The sequence below is a fragment of the Gracilinanus agilis genome, chromosome 2 (genome assembly GCF_016433145.1).
Source record: "Gracilinanus agilis isolate LMUSP501 chromosome 2, AgileGrace, whole genome shotgun sequence".
Classification (NCBI taxonomy): Eukaryota; Metazoa; Chordata; class Mammalia; order Didelphimorphia; family Didelphidae; genus Gracilinanus; species Gracilinanus agilis.
Genome location: NC_058131.1, coordinates 407,697,803 through 407,724,231, shown reverse-complemented (window position 1 = coordinate 407,724,231; position 26,429 = coordinate 407,697,803). Strand labels below are relative to the sequence as shown.

The 26,429-nt window shown below is 37.5% G+C and overlaps 1 protein-coding gene across 1 annotated transcript in view; it reads left to right on the top strand.

Moving 5' to 3' along the window:
* The window catches only part of SYNE3 (spectrin repeat containing nuclear envelope family member 3), a 137,527-nt gene that overhangs the window by 72,127 nt on the left and 38,971 nt on the right, over positions 1–26,429 (top strand). Inside the window, exons 4-5 of the mRNA XM_044664583.1 lie at positions 749–921; positions 3,694–4,003. Of these exons, the coding sequence (XP_044520518.1) occupies positions 749–921; positions 3,694–4,003 (483 nt within the window). The remainder of the gene's footprint in view (positions 1–748; positions 922–3,693; positions 4,004–26,429) is intronic.

Genomic DNA, 26,429 nt, shown 5'->3' with positions numbered 1-26,429 from the left:
TTATACTACATGATGTTTTGGAATATCATAGTACAGTAAGAAATGATAGGAGGAATTCAGAAAATTTTGGAAAATTCATATGGACTGATACAGAAAGAATTAAAGGAATACTATATACAATGACTATATACAAGAACCAAGGGAATACTATATACAATGACTATAATAAAGTAAATGAAAAGATTATTAAAAGGAAGTTGAACTCTTGAGTAATTGAAAAAATCAGTAAGAATCAATCAGATAATGCAACATACCTTCCTCCTCATGACTGAGAGATGGGAGATTACTAGGACATAATAGTCAGATGGGGTCATTGTATAGGATGTTTTTACTTAATTGATTTGTTTTGTCACAAAGAAGAGTTGGAGGGTATGAAATGATTAATGTAAAGATTAAGGCATCAACAAAATATATTTCAAAAAATTTTTAAAGAGGGATAGCTAGGTGACTCAGTGTAGAGAGAAGGAGACCTGGAGTTGGGAGGAGCTGAGTTCAAATCTGGCCTCAGACACTTCTTAGCTTTGTGACCCCAGGCAAGTCATTTAACTCCATTTACTCTATTTAACTCCCTTGAATTTATGTCTTAGAGTTGTCATTAAGACATTAAGTAAAGGTTTAGAAAAAAAATTTTTTAAGAGAAGATTAAACTATTACACCCTCATCTCACAGGGTTGTCACGAGAAAAGAGCTTGATAAACTGTAAAACATTGTGGAAATGTGAACTTTTGTAAATTTTTTCTTTTATTAGAAAATATGTCACCTGGAACCAGAGGGACAAATGAAGATGGACCTGGTCCTGAAATCAGCAGAAGCTCTCCTCAGCTGTTGCAGTGAGGAGCAGAAGCACAAGATCCTGGCCAGGCTGAAGGACATCAAAGCCCAATGGGAAGAAACGGTCATCTATATCACTCACTGTCACAGGTAGTTCGTTATCTGATGCCCAGGTAGAAGAAAATCATGAGGGCTCACTCCTGTTGGTACCGAAGATCTAGTCTGTCCCAAGGATATGAGGGAAGATCATAGAATGTCAGGACAAGAAGGGTCCTTAGAATCCTAAAATTAGAACGTGTTGTCACTGAAAAGGGTCTTGATCTCACATCTCCATCGAATGTCACAGGGAATTGGTATTAGATTTAGTATACCAAAGTTGCTAGGAGTCAGATTAATTGGACCTGTATCAGAAAGAACCGCTATGAGAATTGTCTGTCTAGAGAAATAATGAGGTTTTAAGCAGAAGTAAGATCCTCCCACAAAGTATGGATATTGTAGGCTGGTTAAATAATATGATAAAAAAAAAATTTATGAAACACCTACTGCCAAATACTATTCTAGGCACTAGGGAGATACAAAGTTTAGACAAAACACAATCTCTGCTTTGAAAGGTTAGTAGGCAAATAGGATACACAAATAAATATAATTCAGAATAATATTTGATAGATGTACCGGAGGAGAAAAGAAGGGTGCAAGAAAAGTGCTATGTGAGGTCCAAGAGAAGAAAGGTCTGTACCAAGTTGGGGGACTGGAGCAGGTTTTCTGCAGGAGATGGCATTTGAATTAGCCTTTAACAGACTAACAAGAATCCAATAGACAATATGGTGGAAGTGGCAGGTGGAGTGGGGAGGCAAGACCATTCCTAGCATAGAGAAGAGCCTGAGGGAAGGCATAGACATGTAAAGTTGAGGTATACAAGGGAAATGAATTAAAGCTGGAGAAGGATAGTGATATTAGAATGTTAACACCTCTGAAAGCCAAGCAAATGTTTGTGGGGTTCTTTTTAACGTTTCTTGGGTGATAACAGGGAGCTAATAAAAGATGGTTCATGGAGCAATGGCTATGCCAAAGCTATCTGGAAGCATGCTCTGGAGAAAGAAGAAGGAGGTGTAGATGATCTCTGAAATTCCTTCCATATCTACATCTATGAGCCAAGGAGATTGGATGCCAAATCACAGAATTATAGAAGGAAAGAATCTCAACAGTCTCCTAGTTGAACCCCTTTATTGCCCAACAAGTGGTCATCTAAGTTCTGCCTGAAAACTTCCAATGAGAGGAAGTTCTCTAACCCCCATAGCATCCCATTCCATTTTTGGATAGTTCTAACTATCACAGGAAGTTTCCCCCTATATCAAATCCAAATTTGCTGGTTTGCATTTTCTACCAGTTGGTCCTTGTTCTAATGTCAAGTAAGTTTGAGGAATGTAGAGCATTAGCTAAAGGACTTCATAGTAGATGACCTTAATGTTTTCAGTGAAGTAGGAGGCTAAACTATTTACTATAAATATAAATAGAAGTGAGCCCTGGCTTTGGGATCAAAAAGTCTGGGTTTGAATCCTACCTCTGACATTTGTTACTTTCATGACCCTGGTCAAGCCATTTAAAAGCAAAACAAAACAAACCACACACACACACACAAACACAAACACAAAACTGAAACCCTCTGTAACTCAGTTTTCCCATCTATAAAATGGGAATAATAAAAGCACTTCCCTTAGTTATTGTGAGATAATATTTGTAAAACAATTTGCAAAACTTAAAGTGCTCTGTAAATGCTAATTATTATGTATAAGATTGGGAGCATGCATGTACTTTGTCTCCATTCCACACCTCATTTCTGAGCTTCAAAGCAAAACAGAAATGATTTTTCTAATATTCTTTGCTTTCTATTACTTTGTCCATTGGCCCCCTCCATTAGAGTAGATAATTGAGATACCTTGAATTCTCTGCTCTCCGAACTAGTGACATGGGAATATTCATGCTTGGTTTTTTCCCCCCACAGTTAGCATAGTGTAATGAAAAGATTATTAGTTTGAGAATCAAGAAACGGTTCAGGGGGGCAGCTGGGTAGCTCAATGGATTGAGAGTCAGGCCTAGAGACAGGAGGTCCTAGGTTCAAATCTGGCCTCAGACACTTCCCAGCTGTGTGACCCTGGGCACCCTTACCAATCTTCCACCAAGGAGACAATACAAAGAAGTTAAGGGTTTAAAAAAAAAAGAAAAAAGAAATTAAAAAATGGTACAAATATAAACTCTTGTTCTCATTAGCTGTGTGACTTTGGGCAAGTCATTCCGGTGTAAAGTCAAGTCTAAGCCTTGACATGGGTCTAGTCTTTTTGAGACCCTTTTTCCTTATCTACTAATTGGAGATTACTACAACACTTTCTTCATCTATTTGCTCAGAGGAAAGTGCTTTTTAAGTAAGAGTGTTGTTTAGTTCAAATGAGATAATGCATGTGAAACTCTTTGCAAACTTTAAAGCACTATATAAATGCTCATTATGATTTTTCTTATAGTCACCAGACCTCCAATCTAGTGATGATTTCATTCATTCCTGCTGAGCTCAAGTAGTATTTGCAGAGCACTATAACTGTCTGAATATACTTTTAAGTTTATTTATTCTGCATTATTAACTCTTTTTAAAGTCTAGACAATCAGTAAAATAATAAATCAAGGCTGATTTGTAGCAATGGATGATTTCTGAGGTATAAATACTCAATTGCAGATTAGAGCTGACTCCAGCATATCCCTCTTTGTAAGTCCTAAGTTACTAGGGATAAATGAATTATTATCTATAAAATAATTATATCATGTACACTGTATTTCTCATTAAGCTCATGAGAAAAATGTTTCCTAATCTCCAAAAGCAATATAAATGTGCTATTTTTAGTAGTAGTTATATTTATTTTCCCTTTTCAACAGCCGGATTGAGTGGGTGTGGCTGCACTGGAGTGAATACTTGCTGGCCCAGGATGAATTCTACCGATGGTTCCAAAAGATTAAGATGACCTTGGAGACCAGTGTGGAGCTGCAGGTGGGATTAAAAGAAAAACAATGGCAACTTAGTCACTCTCAAGTCCTGCTCAATAACATCCTGAACCAGTCTATCCTCTTGGACAGGCTGTTAGAGGAAGCAGCCTCCTTGTTCAACAGGATAGGAGACCCCAGTGTAGATGAAGATGTCCAGAACAGGATGAAGCAAGAGTATGAAAAGATAAAGGCCCAAGGACAGGTGAGATATTATTAATTCCCAATTAATATTATTCATAACAATGAATTCCTAATGCACTCTAAACTGTAATGCCCACACTTGCCTGCACCCACCATACCTCCACATCACCACTGAAGGATTTACTTGGCCTGGCCAATTGACTGACCACTGACCATTACATACATATCACCTCGGACCCTTAGCTGGCAGAATAAAATCTTTCTTTCAATGCTTTTTTTAAAAACATTTATTAATATTCATTTTTTAGTAAAGTTAACATGGTTACATGATTCATGCTCCTACTTTCCCTTTCACCCCTCTACCTCCCCCTCCCCTGGCCGATGCCCATTTCCACTGGTTTTAGCATGTGTCATTGATCAAGACTTATTTCCAAATTGTTGATAGTTGCATTGGTGTGGTAGTTTCAAGTCTATATCCCCAATCATGTCCGCCTCAAGCCATGTGTTCAAGCAGTTGGTTTTCTTCTGTCTCCACTCCTGCAGTCCTTCCTCTGAATGTGGGTAGTGTTCTTTACCATAAATCCCTCAGAATTGTCCTGTGTCATTGTATTGCTGCTGGTACAGAGGTCCATTACATTCGATTTTACCACAGTGTATCAGTCTCTGTGTACAATGTTCTTCTGGCTCTGCTCCTTTCACTCTGCATCAGTTCCTGGAGGTCTCTCCAGTTCACATGGAATTCCTCCAGTTTATTATTCCTTTGAGCACAATAGTATTCCATCACCAGCATATACCACAATTTGTTCAGCCATTCCCCAATTGAAGGGCATACCCTCCTTTTCCAGTTTTTTGCCACCACAAAAAGCGTGGCTATAAATATTTTTGTACAAGTGCCATTTTGTTTTCCAAATTTCCCAACAGTTTTTGTCAAATAGTGGATTCATGTCCCAAAAGTTGGGCACTTTGGGTTATCATACACTGTCTTGATGATGTCATTAACCCCAAGTCTATTCCACTGATCCTCCCTTCTTTCTCTTAGCCAGTACCATATTGTTTTGATGACTGCTGCTTTATAGTACAGTTTAATATCTGGTACTGCTAGGCCACCTTCCTTCACATTTTTTTTCATTATTTCCCTTGATATTCATGATCTTTTGTTATTCCAAATGAACTTTGTTATAGTTTTTCCTAATTCAGTAAAAAAGTTTTTTGGTAGTTTGATAGGTATGGCACTAAATAGGTAAATTAATTTGGGTAGAATGGTCATTTTTATTATGTTAGCTCGTCCTACCCATGAGCAATCAATGTTTTTCCAATTGTTTAGATCTAGTTTTATTTGTTTGGAAAGTGTTTTGTAGTTGATTTCGTATAATTGCTGTGTTTGTTTTGGTAGATAGATTCCTTAAATGGTGTTTCTCTTTCTACCTCTTGCTGCTGTTTTTCAATGCTTTTTTTATATGGAATCGCTGGGAAAGAATCAGAAAGAAAAAGAGAGGCATAAATGTCACACTTTATTTACTTTCTCTTTTTAAAATGTGTATAGTTAGAAAATCTTGTATCCTTGGATTTCATCTCTCAGCATCCCTTTCCTTGCACCCCCATGTTTGCGTCTTCATGTGTTGTTTATAAATTTGCTGTAAGCCGCGCCCCCTTTTCCTTTTCCCATGTGCATGGCTGGGTTAGCTCTCTAGTTTTTATTTTCCTTTGCTTCAAATTAGTATTAATAAACTTTATAAATATAATACTTGGAGTATTTTGGATATTAATTTTAATTCTCACAAATGTTTATTTAGGTTATCTATTTCTTGTTTGGAAAATTTGAGTATTTGAGAGGCTTGCAGATATTTTTTCATTCCTTTCATATTTTCATTTTTCTAGTGGAAGGGTAGGCAAAGGAGTTTTGTCTAACAGACAAATCTGGAAAGAGGCTCATACCAATAAGGGATGAAAAGTGAATCTGATTAGTGCTTTCTTTTATTCTCCCTTTGAGCAAACACCAACACTAACCTCTCCCATTGGACACCTTTCTGCTTTTCCCAAGATTCTGTTCTCATTCTCTTCCCTGGAGGGAACACACAAAGGGAAGGGAACCACTTACTAGTTCCTTTCTCTAATATCCTTCTCATCCTTTTACCCATATACTCTAAGACCCCGCTCTTCTCTAGTATTTATTAAGTGTTCATTGTGGCTTATCACTGTGCTGTGTTATAAACAATTAAATGTTATTCATAATAAACACAAGAGGCACATGGTAGGGACTTTTTTTTAAGCCCTTACTTCATGTCCTAGTAACAACTCTAAGACAGAAGGACAAAGATTAGGCAAATGAAGTTGAGTGAATTGCCCAGGACCACACACAACTAGGAAGTATCTGAGGCCAGATTTGATAGTAGGAACTTACTAAATGTTTGTTGATTGATTAATTGAATATTGTTAAAAGAATTATATAATATAGTCCTTGCCCTCCATGAAAGTAGCTGAAACAAATATATATGAAGCTGTTCATCCCTTTATATGATTATTGAGTTGAAAGGAATGAAATCACAAACTCAACACATGTAAATTCAGTTATTTATAATTGACAACCAAAAAAACAAAGGCAGAAAAATATGTACAATAAAATTTTTAATTATACACGTGTCATTTTCCCATACAGCATACAATCTTTTATCAGTTTACCCAATCACGATCATTATCACTCTGATAAACATTATTGTGAGTCACTACATTGTTTTGAGCCAAATATTAGCTCCTGTATCTCATGTCCACATCAGAGCTGTGCTTCTCTTTATTTCATTAATATTATTTAATTATTAATAATCACCTCAAAGTACAAGAGTCGTGATGCTGGTAGCTCTGATAAGCTTCTAAGAAAGGTCAAGGTATGTTTATCTAGTGTTATTTAAAATCACTTGGGATACTTGGAACTACGTTTCCCGTGATCCCCAACAGGTTTCCTGTTTTGGATTACATATTCAAGGTGAGGGATGGCTTTAAATAGGGGGGAAGTGACTTTGAACTTCCTCTTTAGCTACCAGGCGCATGAGAAATGAAAGGTAAAATGGCTGAGGCGGGAGTTTGAATACTTACAGGCGCGTGGTCTAATGATTTTATCTCTATCAGCATGGCTTTTATTAAAATACTATTCTCCCTTTTAATATCTGCCTTCATCATTTTTAATAACAACATAAGAAATATTTATTAAATAATGAGATTCACTATTATGTGCAATTTCAACTTACACAAAGTCTTGGAAAACAAGGTCCTACTGTAAAACTTAATAAAACAAAATAGCTTTTTTAAAAGGACCAATGAAACTGTTATACTTAGTTGAATTAATTAATAAAAGGAGGGAAAATCAAATAGTCAAAAATAAAAACAAAAAGTATTATCATAATGAATCATATAGAACATTATCAGAGACAAAACAATAAATCAAGACCTGATTTGTAGCAGTCACTGATTTCTGAGACATAAACAATCATACTGACAATTAGCTAAAAAATTTAACAAGAAGCAGGGTAGTATAGTAGATAGAAAATTGGTCTCAGAGCCAGGAAGACAAGTTTGAATCCTACTTCTGACTCTTAGTGTCTATGTGACTCTGGTATAGTCACTTAACTCTCTTTGCTTTAGATGCAAATATATATTAGTAGGGAGTTTCCTACCTGGAAGTTCTGTATGCCAATGAAATTATGGGTCCAGTCCCTGTTCCTATTCCTAATAGGGACTATTATATTCAGTATGTCAAAAAACTAAAAACATAAACATAATGAGATAAATACCCCTCAAAAACCCAAATTTACAAATAAGAAATAGATTGCCTAAATAAGCCAATTTCAGAAAGAGAAATTGAACAGACCATAAATGAGTTTCTGTGTTAAAAACAAACAAGTAAAATCCATTTGGTTCTAAGACCAGATGGATTCACAAGCTAATCTCAAACATTTTAATAAAAAATAATCCCTATCCCACATAAACTCTTTACAAAAATCAAATTTAAATTTAGGATGAACTTTAGTAATCATCTTATCATAAAATTATAGATCTAGAGGTAGAAGGGATTTTAGAGGACCTCTAGTCCAACCCCACCATTTTGTAGATGAGAAATATGAGACCCAAGGTCACCTAATAAAAGACAGGGCCAGGATTTGAATTGAATTTGATTGAATTTGAATTCTGATCCCCTGACCACAAGTTCTTCAGTATAAGTTCATTGCTGCCCCATCTTTTCCCCATCCCCCTCATTTTCTAAAAGAATATATTTTTATTGTATTTTAACTTTGGCCGAGTGATAAAACTAGCTTTCTCTATTTCTCCAAAGGGTGTCTGTGAACAAAACTTATTTACCCAAATAACAAATTTAGCTTCAAATTCCTTTATGCCTTTGGTTTTCCCTTTTTGCAAGAATGTTAACTGCTTTGATTGAGCTCCTCCCACCACTCGTTAATCATTGGAAGTTAACTATTTGTTAATCATTGGGAGAATATCTCACATGTGGAGTTACAAAGATCAAAGTTTACTGCCATTCTAAAAACTATGCTAGTCTACTACCATCTCCACAAGTCAGAAAGCCATTTTACACCTTTCTTTATTTTATGAACTGCCCTGGCCAAAAAGTTCATCGCAGGTGGCCTGCGTAGTGGCAAGGAACTTTTCTAGGTTTAGCTAAACTGGTTCTCCAAGAGCAGACTCTGTCTGTGGCCTGAGCCGCAGTCAAAGCCTTTCCCTCCTGGTAGGATCCAGGAGAACTCGTGGTACTCTGCCAAGGGTCCTCTCTGCCAAATGATAAAGTACTGTAATGGGATTTTATAGAGGGGTAGCTATAGGGTTATGCTTGTAACTCTTTAACAACCAGCTCTCTAATAAAAAAAAAAAAGTATGCATGATAAACTTTTAAGTGTAATTTGTATTTTGAACTCTTTCCCCATAACTTTCTGAAGTCTAGATGATCAATAAAACAGTATTTGTTGTACTTGCTGATTTCCAAGGTATAAATGGTCCCACTGAAAATGTAACTGGTGCCAACATACCCCCCGTCATTTCATGTTTCTGTACTGACGGTGCTTTTTCTGTAACACACTTTTCTGTTAAAAATAATAGTGTACTTAGCCTGAGAACCCTAAATCTGCTTCTTGCCAGAATGGATCAGTCTTTTGCCTTATATGTGTGCCACTTATTCCCAAGCATCAGCTTCTACACCTGTAGTAAAGGTCCACTGATTCCTGTGGATCCACAGTCATTGAGCTAGAAAACAGGAAACCTCTGCAGGTCTGCTAATATTAATAGAATAAAAAGCAAAAGGATCAAAGGGGTACCATCCTGGAAAGCCTAGAAAAGAGACTCCTGATGTTTGAGGTTGGAATGGGGTGAGAACATTGTTATGGGAAGAGGTTTCTTCTTTCATTGTAGCCATCTCCCAGTCACCAGTGGGTGAAATTTAGATGCTACCAGCCTGTGGGTCACTCAGCTATTCCTTTGTTGTTTTTTTTTTTTTAATTATCTTTTCTGTGCTAAGTGTTGTAATGGATAGAATGCCAGGCTTAAATTTGGGAAGATTAATCTTCCTAAATTCAAATCTAGTCTCAGACACTTCCTAGCTGTGCCACCCTGGGCAAATGACTTAACTCTGTTTGCCTTGGTTTCCTCATCTGTAAAATTAGCTAAAGAAAGAAATGGCAAGCCACTCTGGTATCTTTGCCAAGAAAATCTCATAAGAGATCACAAAGATTTAGATACAGCTAAACAACAACAAAAAGCCCCTTTGGGCATATTTCTCCTTTGGTGATCAGTCTCCCAGGCTATTGGCTCTTCCTCCGCAGAATGGTGAGATTAGCATGTTAACAACCTGATCCTCCAGAAGCACAAAGGCAAGAACAGGTGATGTGACATCAAGGAAAGAATTCTCCCTTGTATTCTCAACTTCCTTTTCTTTTTCCTTCTCTCTCAATCTTGGTCTGTGTGCCTACTCTTCTGATCTCGTACTACATACATAAATGGGAAAAAGTCTGAGTGGGGAAAAACCTTGGCTTGTGTTGGATTTGTGACATGCTAAATTGCCACTATTCTGTAGCTTTTCCATCCTCTTTTCCTCTTCCCTGTTTTTTTCATTTCTCTTCACCTGCTTCCTCTCTAAATTCTCTTACTTTTTATTCTTCCTTCATCTTCTCCATTTTCCTATATTCTCCCCCTTTCTTCTTCCTCTTTTCTGCCTCTCATTTTCCTTTCTTAACTTTATTTTTCTCCTTTTCCCTCATTATCCTTAACTTTCCCCTTTCATTTCCCTTTCTCTTTCTTCCTCTTACTTTTCTTCTCTATCTCCTTTCCTGACAAGTCTTTCCTTTTCCATTCTTTTATATTTCTTCCTATCACCTTCTCTCTCATTTTTTCTTTCTCCCCCTTCTCTCCTCTTTCTTCACACTTTTTCTTCCACTCCTCTATGTACCCCACTCCAAGATGACTTTCCTTTCTCTAAAGTTCCCAGTAAATTCTTAGTGAAATTATTTGGCAGTGACAGCAGATGCATAGTCTGTGACCCAGAGACCTGGAGGGCAATAGGCATCCCCTGAAGCTGTTCACATGTGTTTGGGCTTCACACCAAAGGCAAGTCTGAGGGTGATTCAGAAGAGAATATACAGTAGGTTAATAGAACAGCTGCAGGAGGGCTAGGGCTAGGGGAGAAGCCTTCAGAGACAGGTTAAGTTTTGCCTAAATCAAATGGTGCCAGTTGGCTGCCTACTTCCCTTTTACTTCCAAATTTTCCAAGCCCTGTGAAGCTATAAGACCAAGTTTAAACATGCCTCACCCACTATTTGTTCCTTTGTAGTTCAGGGAATACTACTAAGAAAGGGAATTCACATTCACAATATAGTGACAATAAAGATGAGTTGTCTAAATGGAGTAATGGGGAAAACAGATTTGGAAAATGGAGGACAATAAAGTGGGAGTGGGTGGGAGCACAGAAGAAAAGAAGGATTTCGCTGATCAAAGGCCTGACCAAAATAAGTAAGAAAGTTCTTCCAAATCATCTTTCTTGTCACACATTTAGAAGCCAGATAGCCAAGGTATGGGGAACTTCAGAGCTGTTCTTTCTCTGATGGCTTCCTAAGATGCTCTCAGTCAAACAATCAAAAGCTATTTGTTAAAGGCTTCCAGTATTCCAGGTATCATGCCAAGCTCTGTGATAAAGACAAAAATGAAGCAGTTTATACTCTTAAGGGGCTTATAGTCAACTAGTGGAGATAATTTCCATGTATGTGTATATTATATACAAAAAATACACACGGTACTTTTGGGTGGGAAAGCATTAGAAGCTGTAGAGATCTAGAAAACTTTCATGGAGAAGGTGGAGCTTGACTTGAATCTTAAAGGAAACTAGGCATCTAAGAAGCAGAGATGAGTAGGGAGCAAATTACAGGTATGGTGGATAGCCAATGCAAAGACTTGGAGATAGGAACCAGTGTGTTGTGTAAGATGAACAGAGAAAGGGACAGCTGGGTGGCTCAGTGGATTGAGAACCAGGCCTAGAGATGTGTGGTCCTGGGTTCAAATCTGGTCTCAGACACTTCCCAGCTGTGTGACCCTGGGCAAGTCACTTAACCCCCATTGCCTAGCCCTTACCACTCTTCTACCTTGGAGCCAATACACAGTATTGATTGTAAGATGGGCAGTAAGGGTTAAAAAAAAATGAACAGAGAAAGTCAAATGGCTGGATTAAAGAGTAGACGGTTAATTCATGTACAATGAGGCTTGAAGTTAGATTGAGGCCAAATTGTGAAGGCCTTTAAAAGCTAAACAGACAAGTTTATATTTGAGTTTGTTGAATAGAAAAGTGACATGGTCAGACCTGTGCTTATGGAAAATTCTTTTGGCAGCACAGTGGAACTTTAAATTCCAGTCAGAGAAGTTTAGATTTGATCCTGAAGGTAATAGAAAAACAAAAAGATAATTGAATTTATTGAGTATGTGTGTTTATTAAGAGGAATAGAGAAGGGTTATGATAGGATTACCCTTGAGTTAGAAAAAATCACTTTGTCAGCTTCGTGGAGTATGGATTCAAATAAGTACACCAAATGGGTCACTTTTAGTAATTCAGAGGAGTTGAGATAAAACACATAAAATATGGTGATGGCTGTATGAGTTTAAAGTAGGAAATGTACTTGAAAGATGTGGAGGTAGACACAAGATGTGGCAAATGATTAACTATGTGGAGTGAGGAGAGTGAAGCATGGCAGATGATCTCAAAGTTGGGAACCTGAGTGACCAGAAAAGACTATAGTGTTCCCGAAAGAAATAGGGAAATTCAGAATGAGGGTGGATTTGGAAGGAAAGAAAATGAGTTCTGTTTTGGACATGTTAAAGTTTGAGGTGTGTTTGGGACATCCAGTTTAAAATATCCGATAAGAAGTTGACAATATGAGACTGAGATTTACTTGATAGATCAGGGCTCTGTATGTAGATTTGGGAGTCATCCGTTTAGAGATGATCATTGAACACTTTGGGAGGTGATGATGTCACCAAGCAGGGAAGTAGAGATAGACAAGAGAAAGGACCCAAGCCTTTGAGTACAGCCACAGTTTGTGACTATGACATATTTTATGGCTCAGCAAAAGAAAACTGAGTGGTCGCATGGGGAGGAGGAACCCCAAGACAGAATGGGTGCCACAAAAATCCAGTAGTGAATGACCTCTCAGTTTTCTTGGTAGAACATGGAGTAAGATCTTCAGCTGATGGGTCAGGGGCACTATCAAAGGCATGAGGGAAAAAGAGGTTTGGAGCAGTTAAAGAGAATCAATTAGAAAGAATAAAAGGACTGACTTCCTGAGATGAGGGTCTAATTGAGAATAAATCACATTAATTTATAGTCAACCCAAGCCACACACAGTTGGGCTTCTTTCTCTACCATTGCTTAGAAGAAGAAGAAGAACAGAGTTGGATGGTGGGAGGAATTCAGGGCTAAGATGGGGCAAGGCATGATCTTTGCTAGGACAGGGGGAGTCAGGGCTTGGAGAGTAGAGGACAGAGCAGAGTTGAGCTTGGTTTTCTAAGGGATTGAGTTTGGGAAGGGAGAAAAGTGTAGCCTGAAGAAGGTTATTAATTTTGTTCAGTTGTTTTCAGTTGTCTGACTCTTCCTGACCCCATTTGGGGTTTTCTTGGCAGAGATACTGAAGTGGTTTGCCATTTCCTTCTCCAGATCATTTTATAGATGAGGAAACATTGGCAAAGAGGATAAGTGACATGCAAAGGGTCATACAGCCAGTGAGAGTCGGAGGCCAGATTTGAACTCAGGAAAATGAATCTTCCAATCTTCAGGCCTGATACTCTATCACCATGGCACTGTCCAGCTGCCCTCCATGGGGTTTATGTATGGTCTTTGGTAGTCCTGAGTAATAGCATGCTTTGGGGGATGATGATGAAAAATATTTTGGCAAATATGATTTTGGAGTAAGAGACAAAAGAAGCTGAGGATTACAGATTATTTAGAAGTCTTGTGCCTATTTTTCTTTTTTTTACTGGAACTTAGTAGTACAGGGAATTTTTTTTTAAATCCTTGCCTTCTTTTTAGAACTGAGTATTGGTTCCAAGGCAGACGAGTGATAACTGCTGGGCAATGGGAGTTAAGTGACTTGTCCAGAGTCACACAGTCAAGAAGGGTCAGAGGCCAGATTGGAATCCAGGATCTCCCCATTCCAGATCTGACTCTCAATCCACTAGCTGTTCCCTGCAGTCAACTTCTTTTTTTTTTTTCAGTTTTTTATTTTTTTCAGTTTTTGTTTTGAATATTTCCCCATAGTTACATATTTCACGTTCTTTCCCCTCTTCCCCAAACCCCCCTAACCCCCCTTAGCCGACACACATTTCCACTGGGTTTTACATGTATCATTGATCAAGACCTAATTCCATATTATTGATAGATGGACTAGAGTTATCATTTAGTGTCTACATCCCCAATAATATCCCCATTGACCCATGTGAACAAGCAGTTGTTTTTCTTCTATGTTTCTCCTCCCACAGTTCTTCCTCTGAATGTGGCTAGTTTTCTTTCTCATAAGTCCCTCAGCCTTGCTCTGGATCCTTGCATTGCCCTGCAGTTATCTTCTGATGAGGAAGCTCATTCTAATAATGCAGATCAACAATTCTTCAATTTATGGACTTAGAGATGTGCCTGGCCATTGGAGGGTTAAGTGACTTGCTTACAGTCAAAAAGCCAATGTGTCAGAGGCAGGACTTGAACCCAGGTTTTCTTGATTCAAAAGCTGGTTATTTGTGCATTATAGCATACTACCTGCCCATGCTTAAATATTCAGATATTTACACACACACACACACACACAAAATAGTTGCAATGCCTAGGACATAGTAGGTACTTAATCACTTTGTTTTTAAAAACTGGAATTGAGGGGCAGCTGGGTAGCACAGTGGATAGAGTGTCAGGCCTGGAGTGGAGAGGACCTGGGTTCATTATCTGGCCTTAGGTACTTCTTAGCTGTATGACCCTGGGCAAGCCACTTAACCCCAAATGCCTAGCCCTTCTGCTCTTCTATATTAGAATTAATATTAAGAGAGAAGGTAAGAAGTTTTTTTTTTTTTTTAACGGAACTGATAATTTTCTAACAGATAGTAAATGGCTGGATGTTCTTGTGAGAGTCATTTCTGAAGCAGCTGGCTATGTATAATCAGATGACCAACTTGTTAGAGCAAGGAACAAAAACAATGCCAAATTAAAAGAAAGAATAAAGATGAAGAGGTAAGGGCACACAATTGAGAGAGCTCAAACTCTTGATGCCAAAAAAAAAAAGGAAAATGGATAAAAGAATAATCAATACAAGCAGCTGCTGAGGCTGTTCATGTGTGTCTAGGAAGTAAGCAATCAAACTGGCTTCCTACAAAAAGTAAGTTTGATGGTGAGCCAGAATAGAATATATAGTAGGATACTAGAGAAGCTGTAAGTTGGTTTACTATCACTGTTTCCTAAGGAAGTTAAATATAAATCTACAAGACCAAAGGAGCCAAGAAACTATCTCAGCTAGCAAATACTTGTTCTTCTTGCCAAAGAGATATAGCAGTTAAGAGCAATACTGATTTAGAACGTAAACTCACAGTAATGCCTCATGAAGCAGAAAAAAAAATTGGAATTAGGAAGGGGTAAGTCATCTTTCTTGATGTCTTTTTTCCCAGAAACTTTCTTCTTTGAGTTTTTGTGACACTGCTTTTTCTACACATTCTCCTTTTCCCTGGCTGATGATTTCCTCTCATTCCCCTTTGCTGAATAGTCAGATCATCCTTTGCTCTGGACTAGGCTCTCTTCTTTATCTCTACACCCTTTTTTTCTTGGTAATCTTTTCAAATCCCCACAAGTTTGATTATCATTGCCATACAGACAATTCCCAGATCTATATATCCTACCTGTCTCTCTCCTGAAATCTAGTCTCATACCACTAACTACCTATTGGGCAATTAAAAAGGAGGTCCCAAAGACATCACATACTCAACATGTCCAGAATAGAACTGGGTGTGCTCCTGTCCTCCACAATCCAGCTTTCGTTCAAATTTTCTATTTCTGTCAAAGAATGTCCCAGGAATGTCTTCCAATGTCCCAGGCTTGCAAACTGGACATTATTTTTGACTCATTCTCACCCACACCATATTGTATCAATTGACAAACTTTTCTGTTTCTGCTAAACAATATCTCTTACATCTATCCTCTTCCCATTTCTAATACTAGTGTCACTCTAGTTCGAGTCTTCAGCACCTTTTTCCTGGATTATTGTGATGGTCTTCTCACTGGTCTCCTCACTTCAAGTATCATCCCTCTCCTGTCTTTCCTCTATATATTTACTACTTTTGCTTAAGCTCACCTGTGACCATCTCACTCCCGTATCCAATGAACTTTAGAGGCTCGTTTACCTCTAGGATAACATATAAACTTTTCTGTTTGTCTTTTAAATCCTTTTACAATCTGGCTCCACCATATCTTTCCAAACTCATTATATGCTACTTCCTTTCCCATACTTTGGTCCAGTCTTCTCTGTGTCCCTCCCAGATGACATTCTGTTTCCTGTATCCATGCCTTTATATTGACTATGTGTCATGCCTGGAATGCCCTTCCTCCTCAGCTTCACCTCATAAAGTTCCTTGATTCCTTCATGACTCAGCTGGAGCATCACCTGCACAAAGCCTTTTCCTGCTGCCTCCTCTAACTCTTAGAGTCCTTCCTCCTTAACCACCTTGTGTTTAAATGCTCTGTACTGATTCTGTACATACTTATCTTGGTACATATTGTCTTTCTTCATACCTCATCCCCCAGGAGAATGTAAGGTCCTTGAGAACAGGACCTTTCCTTTTTTTTTTTCCTTTCTGTTTTTGTATCCTCAGCATGTCACAAAATGAAGTACAGAGAAGGTGGTTAATAAATGTTCAATGAATGGTTGATTGAATTGTTTTATGGAAATTGCACAGTGATGTTGACTCCAAGTTTTTCCTTGAGAAGAGTCTATATTTTCTATATTAATATGCTTCATGTGATACTGCATGGTTGTGAATTATGGAGTATCAGTCTCTGAAGAATGAAAATTGTGATTCACCCTAAAGGGCAATGAAGAGGCACATGGTAGGCACAAGGAATGTACCACATTCCTAATGAACAATTGCACTGGAAAAGAGGAACAATGAATATTTTCAGAGATAGATATCTGACTAGGAAATGAGAGAGGGATAACCAAAGGAAAGCCCCAATGCCTTACTGGGATCCACATGGTGTCAAGAGTTCTAGAGGAAAGCTCCCAACCTCAGTCCTTTAAGGAAGCTATGCAAGAATTATTCTTCTCACTTCACAGATGAGGAGACCATGGTTCATAGAAATTGTATATTTCCCCCTCCAAAGTTGCAGAGCTAATGAGATTCAGAGCCAGGACTTAGATTTAGATACCTTCCTGAAATCAAGTTCTTTATTCTTTTGATTACAGTCCTCTACCTCCCAAATGAAAAATTCAGTTAAACCAGTTATCAGCATGGTACAATGGAAGGAGTGTTGAACTTGGAATTCTGAACTTGGACCCAATGAACTTGAGTTCAACTCCCAGTCTCATCATTTAGTACCTGGGTGACCTCAGACAAATTGCCTAAGTACTCTGAACCCTAGAGGGTGTGTGTGTGTGTGTGTGTGTGTGTGTGTGTGTGTGTGTGTGTGTGTGTGTGTGTGTGTGTGTAAACCAAGNTGTGTGTGTGTGTGTGTGTGTGTGTGTGTGTGTGTGTGTGTGTGTGTTTTTAGGAGGTGGCAGAGTAGGATGGGGAAACACAGTATAGTATTGTGGCTAAGGTGCATGATTTGGAGTTAGGAAGATCTGAATCAAAGTCCTGCCTTAGACACTTATTGATTAAATCACTTAAACTCTGTGTTTTTTCATCTGCAAAATAAAGGAGTTAAACTCTACGATCTCTACGGTCCCTTCCATCTCTAAATTGAGGATCCTATAACAAAACTAACTGGATCTTTTTTAACTGAATGGGCCATCATTATGACCAATCATAATAAGAAAAGATTATCTCAAATATGACAGTTATGTCCTTCATTCACATACTATTTTTGAATTTTCTAAACATATCACATCTATTAATCATTTTATACCTCTTTTCCAGCAAGGCAGGTGTTATTATCCATTTGATAAGGATGGAAAAAACTAAGACCTGAAAACCTACTGCATTTTTACAAAGAATGCCATCCCCAAATTAGCTAGTTTGATGACCTAAGCCCAAAGTCTCTGGTCTGGCACAAACTACTTAGCCTGTCTACACTTCAGTTTGTCTAAATGTAAACAGGAGGTAATATCTTCCTACCACATATACCACAGGGATGTTGGAAAGTTAAATACAATAACATGGGCTCTCTTAACTAATAGCATCCAATTTCTATTTAATAGCTTTGCAAGGAAAAGTCTAAACTTTCAAGTAGCACTTGCAAATCAGATGATTTTCCCAAAAGCTGAATGTATTCCTAACTGTGACCTTTGCTCCTCTCAGCTGTATGGGAGCAATAGTCGTGGGTGGAATGGGACAAGAATTGGAAGTGTGTTCTTTGGTTTGCATGTTGACCTTTATAATATTTGTGATAAAGCTAGAGGACTACTTCCTGCCATATAAACTTCACTCCAGTCAAACTGGATTATTCATTGCTCTCTGTACACATCTTGGGCTTTCTTGTTTCTGTCCCTTTGCTCAAGTAGTTCCTTGTCTCCCTCTGCAGCTCCATCTACTGAAATACTAGCCATTTTTTCCAGATGGAACTCAGAGGACACCGCCACAAGAAACCTTCCTTAATTTCTCCAGGTGGAAGTGTCATTTACTTCCCATGAATCTGAAGAACACTTTATAGTTCTCTTATGCTTTTATCTTGTTCCACCTTGTTTTATAGTAATACACATGTCCTGTCCCCTTACCAGATGCTAAATGCTCCGAGGGCAGAACCAGTGCCAGATTTCTATTATTCTTACCACCTGGATCTGTGTCATAACAAACAAATATTTGTTGAATTGAGTTCAATTACATTTTGACCATTTTTCATAGCATTTTGAGTGGGAAAGAATGTTAGGGATCTAGTTTTGTCCCTAAGCGGGCATTTTAGGAAAATGTGTCAAAGAAAGGTTAGACAATTTATCCAAAATAATAGGTGGCAAATAGCAGAACTGGGAGGCAGTTTAAATCCTTTGACTCCAGTTGCTTAGCTAAAACAGCTTTCTGCTTTAAAATCCAGAAGCAGCTCCCTAGAATCCTTCAGCTAGAATGGTTGTTTCATTAACATTCTTGTTAATGAAGATAATCACATGCAAAACACTTTTTAAGATTTACAATTCACTTTTCTCACAACTGCCTAGAGAGGTAGGGAATGAAATTATCATATTTATAGATGTGGGAAGTGCTTTATAGGTAGGTTATGATGGGTTCAGGGTCACATCCTAAGAAGCAGAAATCAGACTATATAAACTGAGCTTTAATGACAGTAATAGTTTTGATTTAAAGAAAGCATAATTTAGTGGCTATAAAGAAACACTGGGTTTCATAGGATTCCAGTTGGATCTCAGCTCAGCTATTGATCATGTATTATTTTAGGCAGCTTGCCTCACCTCTCTGAGACAGTTTCCTCATCTGTAAAATAAGGGGGAGATCTCTAATATTCTTTCCCACCCAAAATCCAATAAAAGATAATAAGAAAATGGTCAAAATATACTTCACCTCAATTCAAAAATATTTGTTTGTTGTGGCACTGTTTTAGGTGCTAAGAGTGATAGAAATGACATGAATTCTGCCCTCTTAGCATTTAGCATCTAGTAGAAAGAAGGATATGTATTAATTTTTTTTAATTCTAATTTTTTTGTCTTTGTTTCAACTGTAAGACAGAAGGATAAGGGCAAGGCAAATGAGATTAAATGACTTGCCCAGGCTCATACAACTAGACCAGATTTGAGTCTAGGTCCCCTGAATTCCAGGTCTGGTGCTCTATCCACTGATCTATAGTGTCCTAGGACATGTATATTGTTACAAAACAAGGTAGAACAAGATAAAAGCATGAGAACTATAAAGTATTATTTAAACCCTTAGAAAGTAAATGACATTTCTATCTGGGCAGATTAAGGGTAGTTTCTTGGTAGAGATGTCCTCTGAGCTGCCTCTGGATGGAGGGTTAGTGTTTCAGCAGGTAGAGCTGTAGAGGGAGACTTAGAGCAAAGTGAAAGAAGCAGGAAAGCCCAAAATGTGTGAAGAGAGAGGGGAGTAATCCAGTTTGACTGGAGTGAGGGATATACGGTTAAGAGGTACCATTCTAGCTTTATCTTAGTTTATAAGGGGCACAAGCTAAAAAAATTCAGACTTAACAGGTGATAAAGAGACACTGAAGGATTGCTAGATATTGATGGAGCAAAAGGAAATTCTAGCTATTGGTTAATTTAAAGGATCAGCTATAAATTGTCTCCCTCTCAACATTATAGAGAAAATTATCTTGCTAGAGACAGAAGTATGCTGTTCTTCTGGAACTGTGAGGGCTGCAAATAGCTGGGCTTCATGTCACTTATTGATTTATATTTAAACAATTTATTTATATTTGAACAATGTCAAACCAAAAGTTCCTGCTGCTCATGTAGAGGGCAGAGTATGGAATGAGGTGCACATAAGACAAGATCAAGAAAAAGGCACAAAAGTCGAGGAGCTAAATAGGATAGAAACTGTATGTAGAGTCTCAGGTAGAAAAGAGAGGTTTGAACCAAGAATCAATCACTTTCCCATGAGGGTGCTAGTGAAAAATAAGCTGTGCGATTCAGGACAAAAGGTTTCCATAAGCAAAGATTTCCAAAGGGCTATAAAACTGGACATACCCTTTGATCCAGTAATACCACTACTAGGTCCATATCCCATAAAGATAAAAAGAGGGTCGGGGTGGAGGGGAAGGACCTGCTTGTACAAAAATATTTATGGAAGCCCTTTTTGTGATGGCANGGAGGGGAAGGACCTGCTTGTACAAAAATATTTATGGAAGCCCTTTTTGTGATGGCAAAGAATTGGAAATTGAGGAAATATCTATCAATTATGGGATGTCTGAACAAATTGTGACATATGATGGTCATGGAATACTATTGTGCTATAAGAAATGATAAACAGGATGATACCAGAAAGAACTGGAAGACCTACATGAACTGATGCAGAGTGAAATAAGCAGAATAGAGAAAATTATGTATACAATAACAATATTATTATATGACGATCAACTGTGAAAGACTTAGCTACTCTCAGTAATGCTATCATCCAGGACAGTTCTGAAGAACTTATAAAAAAGAATGCTATGTGCTTCCAGAGAACTGTTGGAGTCAGAATGTAGATCAAAGCATATTTTTCACACTAGTTTATTTATGGTTTTATTTTGGGTTTGGGGTTTTAAGTGAGCTTTCTCTTATGACAATGATCAATTAGAAGTATGTTTTGTATAATAATGCATGTATAACCCAGATTAAAAAAAAAAGAAGAAGCAAGGTTTTCCTATATAAAAGGCAAGCTCTTTGAGGCATATTTTTTTGTGTGTCCCTAGCACTGTGTCTAGCTCTTAACTGGATTAAGATCCAGCAAAGGAGATGGAAAAGGAGTAGTCAGAGAGGTAGGAGAAAAACCAAGAGGGAACCCAGAGAGAAGAAAGTATATACATGGGAAGGAAAGGGGGTCAACAATGCTATATCCTGCAAAGTGAACTTCTAGATTAGGAACTCATGAAGATGGGACTGCTTTGATCTGAAAAACTTTTTTAAGGATCACCAAAAAAAGGTCTTTTTACTTTCTATTCAGTTGGCACTAAAGTGTTTCAAAAAGAAATTTTGCAGGGTTGTGCTAACTTCTGCCAAAAACTGTAATGTAAGTCTTTTCATCACAATTTAACTGTAGAAAAAAACTTTGTACCTTGAATTATAGCCAACATCTATCAAAGACAATTTATTTAATATTTAAACATTCCTTCTTGGAGAGAAGTCCACATGGGCAAAGTTCATCCTGCTACTCTGAATTCCCTCTCACTTGAGCAAGTAATTTCCATGTATGTTTTATAATAATCCTAACACAAAAGAAAAAATTCTATTGAGAAGTAATCAAAGGTATAAGGTGTATGTTTAACCAAATGGAATAATAGTAATTATAATGTTGCTATATTCTTTGATATACTCCCTCTTTTCTATTCCTCTTTCATCTTTCTAAAGATGAATTAAGAAATACCTTTCTTTATTGAACTGAACAAATATTTCCCTCTCAGATCACCATAAGTTTCATACAGTGATTTCTAAAATTGACTAAATCTTTGCTCAAAGAAGACTGATTAAATCTTTGAATTGGGAGAGATCATGACCTTTAGATTGTCACTGCCATAATATATTATTTTTTAATATTTTGTAGCACATATGAGGCCTTAATATATTTGATTCTGCAACACTATGAGAATAATAGTGGAATTCTTTAATACTTCCTTTTTTGTAGATGATAAAACTAAGACTCAGAGAGGGATGGAATGACTTTTTAGGGCCTCACGGCTAATACTGCCTGAATTGGAAAAAGAACTTTTCATAGGCTTCTAATTCTTGATCTAATGTAATGTTTTCTTGCTAATGAATATATATGCTACTGTATTTTTTAATACTATATTACTTTATGTTACTATATGTATGGGGGAAGAAGAGAGAGATAGAGAGAGGCAGAAAGAGACAGAAAGAGAGAGAAAAAGAGAAAGAGAGAGACTGTGTGAGTGTGAGTGTGAGAGTGAGTGTGTTGGGGAAAGGGAGAGGGAGAGAGAAGCATGCAGGTAGTATTTAGGACTTTTCCTTTGAGTGAAAATAAATCCCCTACAGATCCCCAAAACAAAATGCAAACAAATTTCTCAATTCAGCCTGATGGAATTATATGGGATATTGACCACTGGGTGAAGGCAAATGGTAGAACAAAAGAAACTTCTAAAAGATCAACCACAAGAAAGAATTAGCTCTGAGAAAAGTTTGTTCTCTGAGAAAATTTTGTTCTTTACCTTTTCCATCATACCTCTTAGAGAATGCAGCACAGTTGGAAAAGTAATTTCTGTCTCTTTTACTACCTTTTTTACTACTCTTTTAATCATTTTAGGGGCTTATACCTATGGAGCAATTTGAGGTTTGAGTGACAGTTTCCTACAAGGTCCACCTGTAGACCTGACCCAATTTGTGTTACTGAGGTAACCCAGCAGGGTATTGTCAGAGAATCTTAGAATTTGAAAGGTCATCAGAGATCCTCTAGTCCAGTTTCTATCTAAAAGAGAATTTCTCTTACAACAAAGCAATGAGTCATCCTCCATTCTCTTCCTGAACCTCACAATGATGGTATATTCAGTTCTTTCTTGACCAACCCATTTTTTTATATCAAGTCAAAATCCATCTCTACAATTTCCACCCATTGCTTTTTTGTCCTGCCCTCATCAGCCAAGCATGTCAAGTCTATTCCACCTTCCATTTAAGAAACATTTAAACACTTTAAACAACTATGGTGTTCCCCTTCATCTTTTCTAGGCCAAATATCCTTAACTCTTTCCACTGATCTGTTATCTCCAGTCTTCTGACTATGCTGATCATACCCCAAAGTGTTCTTCCTACAGTGTAATAGTACTCCTTTAACTGATACTTTGCATTTCAAAATACTCTCATATTTTGGGAGTTTAGCATTGGAAAGACAGCTTTGGAAATCATCTTATCCAACCCTTTGATTTTTCAGTTGAGAAAAAGGAGGCCCTGAAAGAAGAAGGTATTGGTCCAAGGTCACACAGAGAGTAAATGGCAAATCTAGGATTCTAATCAAGATTTCTATCCCCAAATTCAGGACTCTGCACCTCAGCACACTGCTTAGCCCTATACAAAAACTGAATCTGATCTGTTGTTCCAGAAAAAAGTTTGAATTCTAGTCTGGTGTATGAGATAGTGACTGATTTTTAAAATGGCACTCTTTCTGGGAGAGATGTTGGAAATATCTGATGAAAAGTTGGTTTGAACACTCCTGTGTAACAGCAGGCTTCTTAAGGAGAAACCAAATCTCTGAGGCAGAAAAGTGGCATAGAGTGGGTTGATGAGTTGGGTATGAGCCCTGGCTCCAATACTTATTAGCTGCAAATTAGTCTGAGTCTCAGTTTCTTTATCATGAAATGGGAATAATACTTGCCCTGCCTACATCCAAGGATTGTTGTGATGATGAAATTAGATAATATCTGTGACACGCTTGGTTAATGATAGAAACACTATTAGAAAAATTAGAGCAATGAACTGCTAGGCATTTTTATAATCTGTATTTCTTACCCAATTCATTCTGAGCTACCACTTTTCTCCTTGGATGAACAATGTCTTTTAAACCCAAGATCTTTGGCCCAAAGTCAAATCTCTTCGTTTAACACTTTACATGGGTATAAATCTGTCGTGTCTTTTTTAATTGGTCAAATTTAGACATTTCTGACAACTCCAGACTGTTTAATTGCTTCATCTCCTGAAAAGGTTAAACTCTCTCCTGATCTGTCTCACCTGTCATTCTCTGGCATTTGCCAGTGTTTGGCAGCAGCTTGAATTACGCCTTAGCCATTGTGTATGCCTGTCATAAATCTTATCTGGAATTCTGGCCCCGTTCAGCTGGTTCCCTTTTATAGCTCCTACCACATGTAATGTAAGGCTTTATTTATTCTCTGCTGTTCCTGAATGCAGGCCTCGGATGTGGGCTCATCTGGAGCAATCACTTGTAATGAGGTGCTTTCGGCTGAGTGTGTACATTTTGCTGCAACATTAATCATCATCAGCGTCAGAATCAGCTGGAGCGCCAGTGTTTATACCTCATTTATTATTCCTGATCTACTTTATTTAATAAATGAAAATGTCTAGCTAATGGGAGGAAGTTGTGTAAATATTTCAGTCAGCATGAATAATATGGTAGGAGGAGCAAGCCAGCAAAGAGTATTTGCAATATATTCATTGCTTTTAAGGGCATTCACAGAACCAGGGAGTCCTGAAGCCATGGAATGGTAGAACCTCAGGATTTTAACATCTTCATAATTTACAGGATCCCATAAGGGAAAAGGGACATCAGAGGTCATCCAGTTTGACCCACTATTTCCATCATCTACTACAAGTGTGTGAAAACCCCCAGGGATCGGGGTAGTCCACTCTATTATTGGACAGCTCTTATAAACATTCATTAAGTGCATGGAGAGATACCATGATAGACAGAGAAGACTCAGGCCCTCTTTCAAGGAGGTTGGCAATATGATAGGAGTGGGAATAAGGCATGGACATGAATAACTATGATACAAGACAGAGTACAATGAAGGCAAAGGAAAGTTTCAGACAAAATGCCAGAAGAAATTTGAAAAGTCAAAAATCACTTTCAGCTGGAGGAAGGTGAGAGTGAATAGAGGATCCAAAAAAAAAAAAAAAAGATTTATGGAGGCTGCAATACAAAGTTCTTCCTGAGGTTGGACTAAAGTCTTCCTCCTAGTAACTTCCTCCCAGCATCCAGGTTTTACCCTCTGTGACCGAACAAAACCAACCCAATCCTTCATTCACAAGACAGACTTTCAGGTGCTCGAAGACAGGATGATCTAAATCTACTACTATTGGGTCACCATAACTCATCTAATAATCATTAAAACATTAGAACAAATATCACTGCTTTGCACTTAGTACAACCTGATGAAAAACCAATGTCTTATCAATATGGGGACAAGGAAAAGAGAATTGGATTCATCTTCAAAAGATAAGTTTGATTCTCAGCTCTCTCTGTCTCTGTGTGTCTCTTTCTATATTTTGTCTCTCATCTGGAGCAACTCTCTTAATTTTTCTGGGCCTCAGTTTGCTCATCAAAAAATGAGGATTACAAAAGTTGTTTTATCTACCTCAAAGGACTATAATAAGGATTAACTGAGATAAAGGTATATAATATATTTTGTAATTATAAATAGGAAGTACCTCAGAAGCCCTAGTAAAAATTTAAGTTTAATGACTTCAAAACCCTGATATAAATATGAGTGTGAATTTTGAGTCTTAGAATCATGGAATTTTAGAACTTGAAGGGACCCCAAAGATAATTTAGGCCAATTATCTTGTTTGTTTTGTTTTGTTTTGCTTTTCAGTCAAAAATGAACTAGTTTTGAAGTTAGAAGGACTTAGGGTCAAAGAGATTTAGGTGAATTTTTCAAGGTTACATAGAAGTAGTAAATGATCAGAGGCAGAACTAGAATCTAGGTTATTAGATTCCTTGACTTGAACCTCTTTCCACCTTCTTATGCCACTTCTACCTAATCACAGAATTCTTGAATGGTATCCACCATTTTTTCTCTTGCAGGCCAGAAGGAATAAAGAACCAGTGGGCAAACAGGGATTTTGTCTTACCTTGACTCAATTTACGGAGCAGCTTCCAGAGACAGTGTTAACTTATATGTATTCTACAGTTAACAAAACTCTTTTGCATCTGTTTTCTCATAAACCTCACAATAATATCATGTGGGAACAGTGAGAAAGGAGGATGGAGAAGTGGTTAGAATAGAATTCTGGCCTTGGAGACAGGGAGTCAGGCTCCAATTCTGCCTCTCACCTTTATGAGCTGTGTGATCTGGGGCAAGTGGCCTTATCTCTCTGTCTTGGTTCTTTCTTCTCTAAAATGAAAATAATTATATCTGTAGGGTCTATCTCACAGGTTCAGCTATAATTTGTATTTTAAATATTAAGTAAATATTTAAATATTAAATAAAAATGTATTTCTAAAGTGTTTGCAAACTAAAAAACAAACTATAGGAAAATCAGTGATTGTATACTTTTATATATACATATATAATTATAGTATTGTTATTCATTTATTTATTATTATGCAGGGCAAGTATTATTATTTTAATTTTCCTGATGAGAAAAATGGAATCCAGAGAATTAAAGTAACTTACCTAGGTTATACAACTATGAATAATGATAATCATT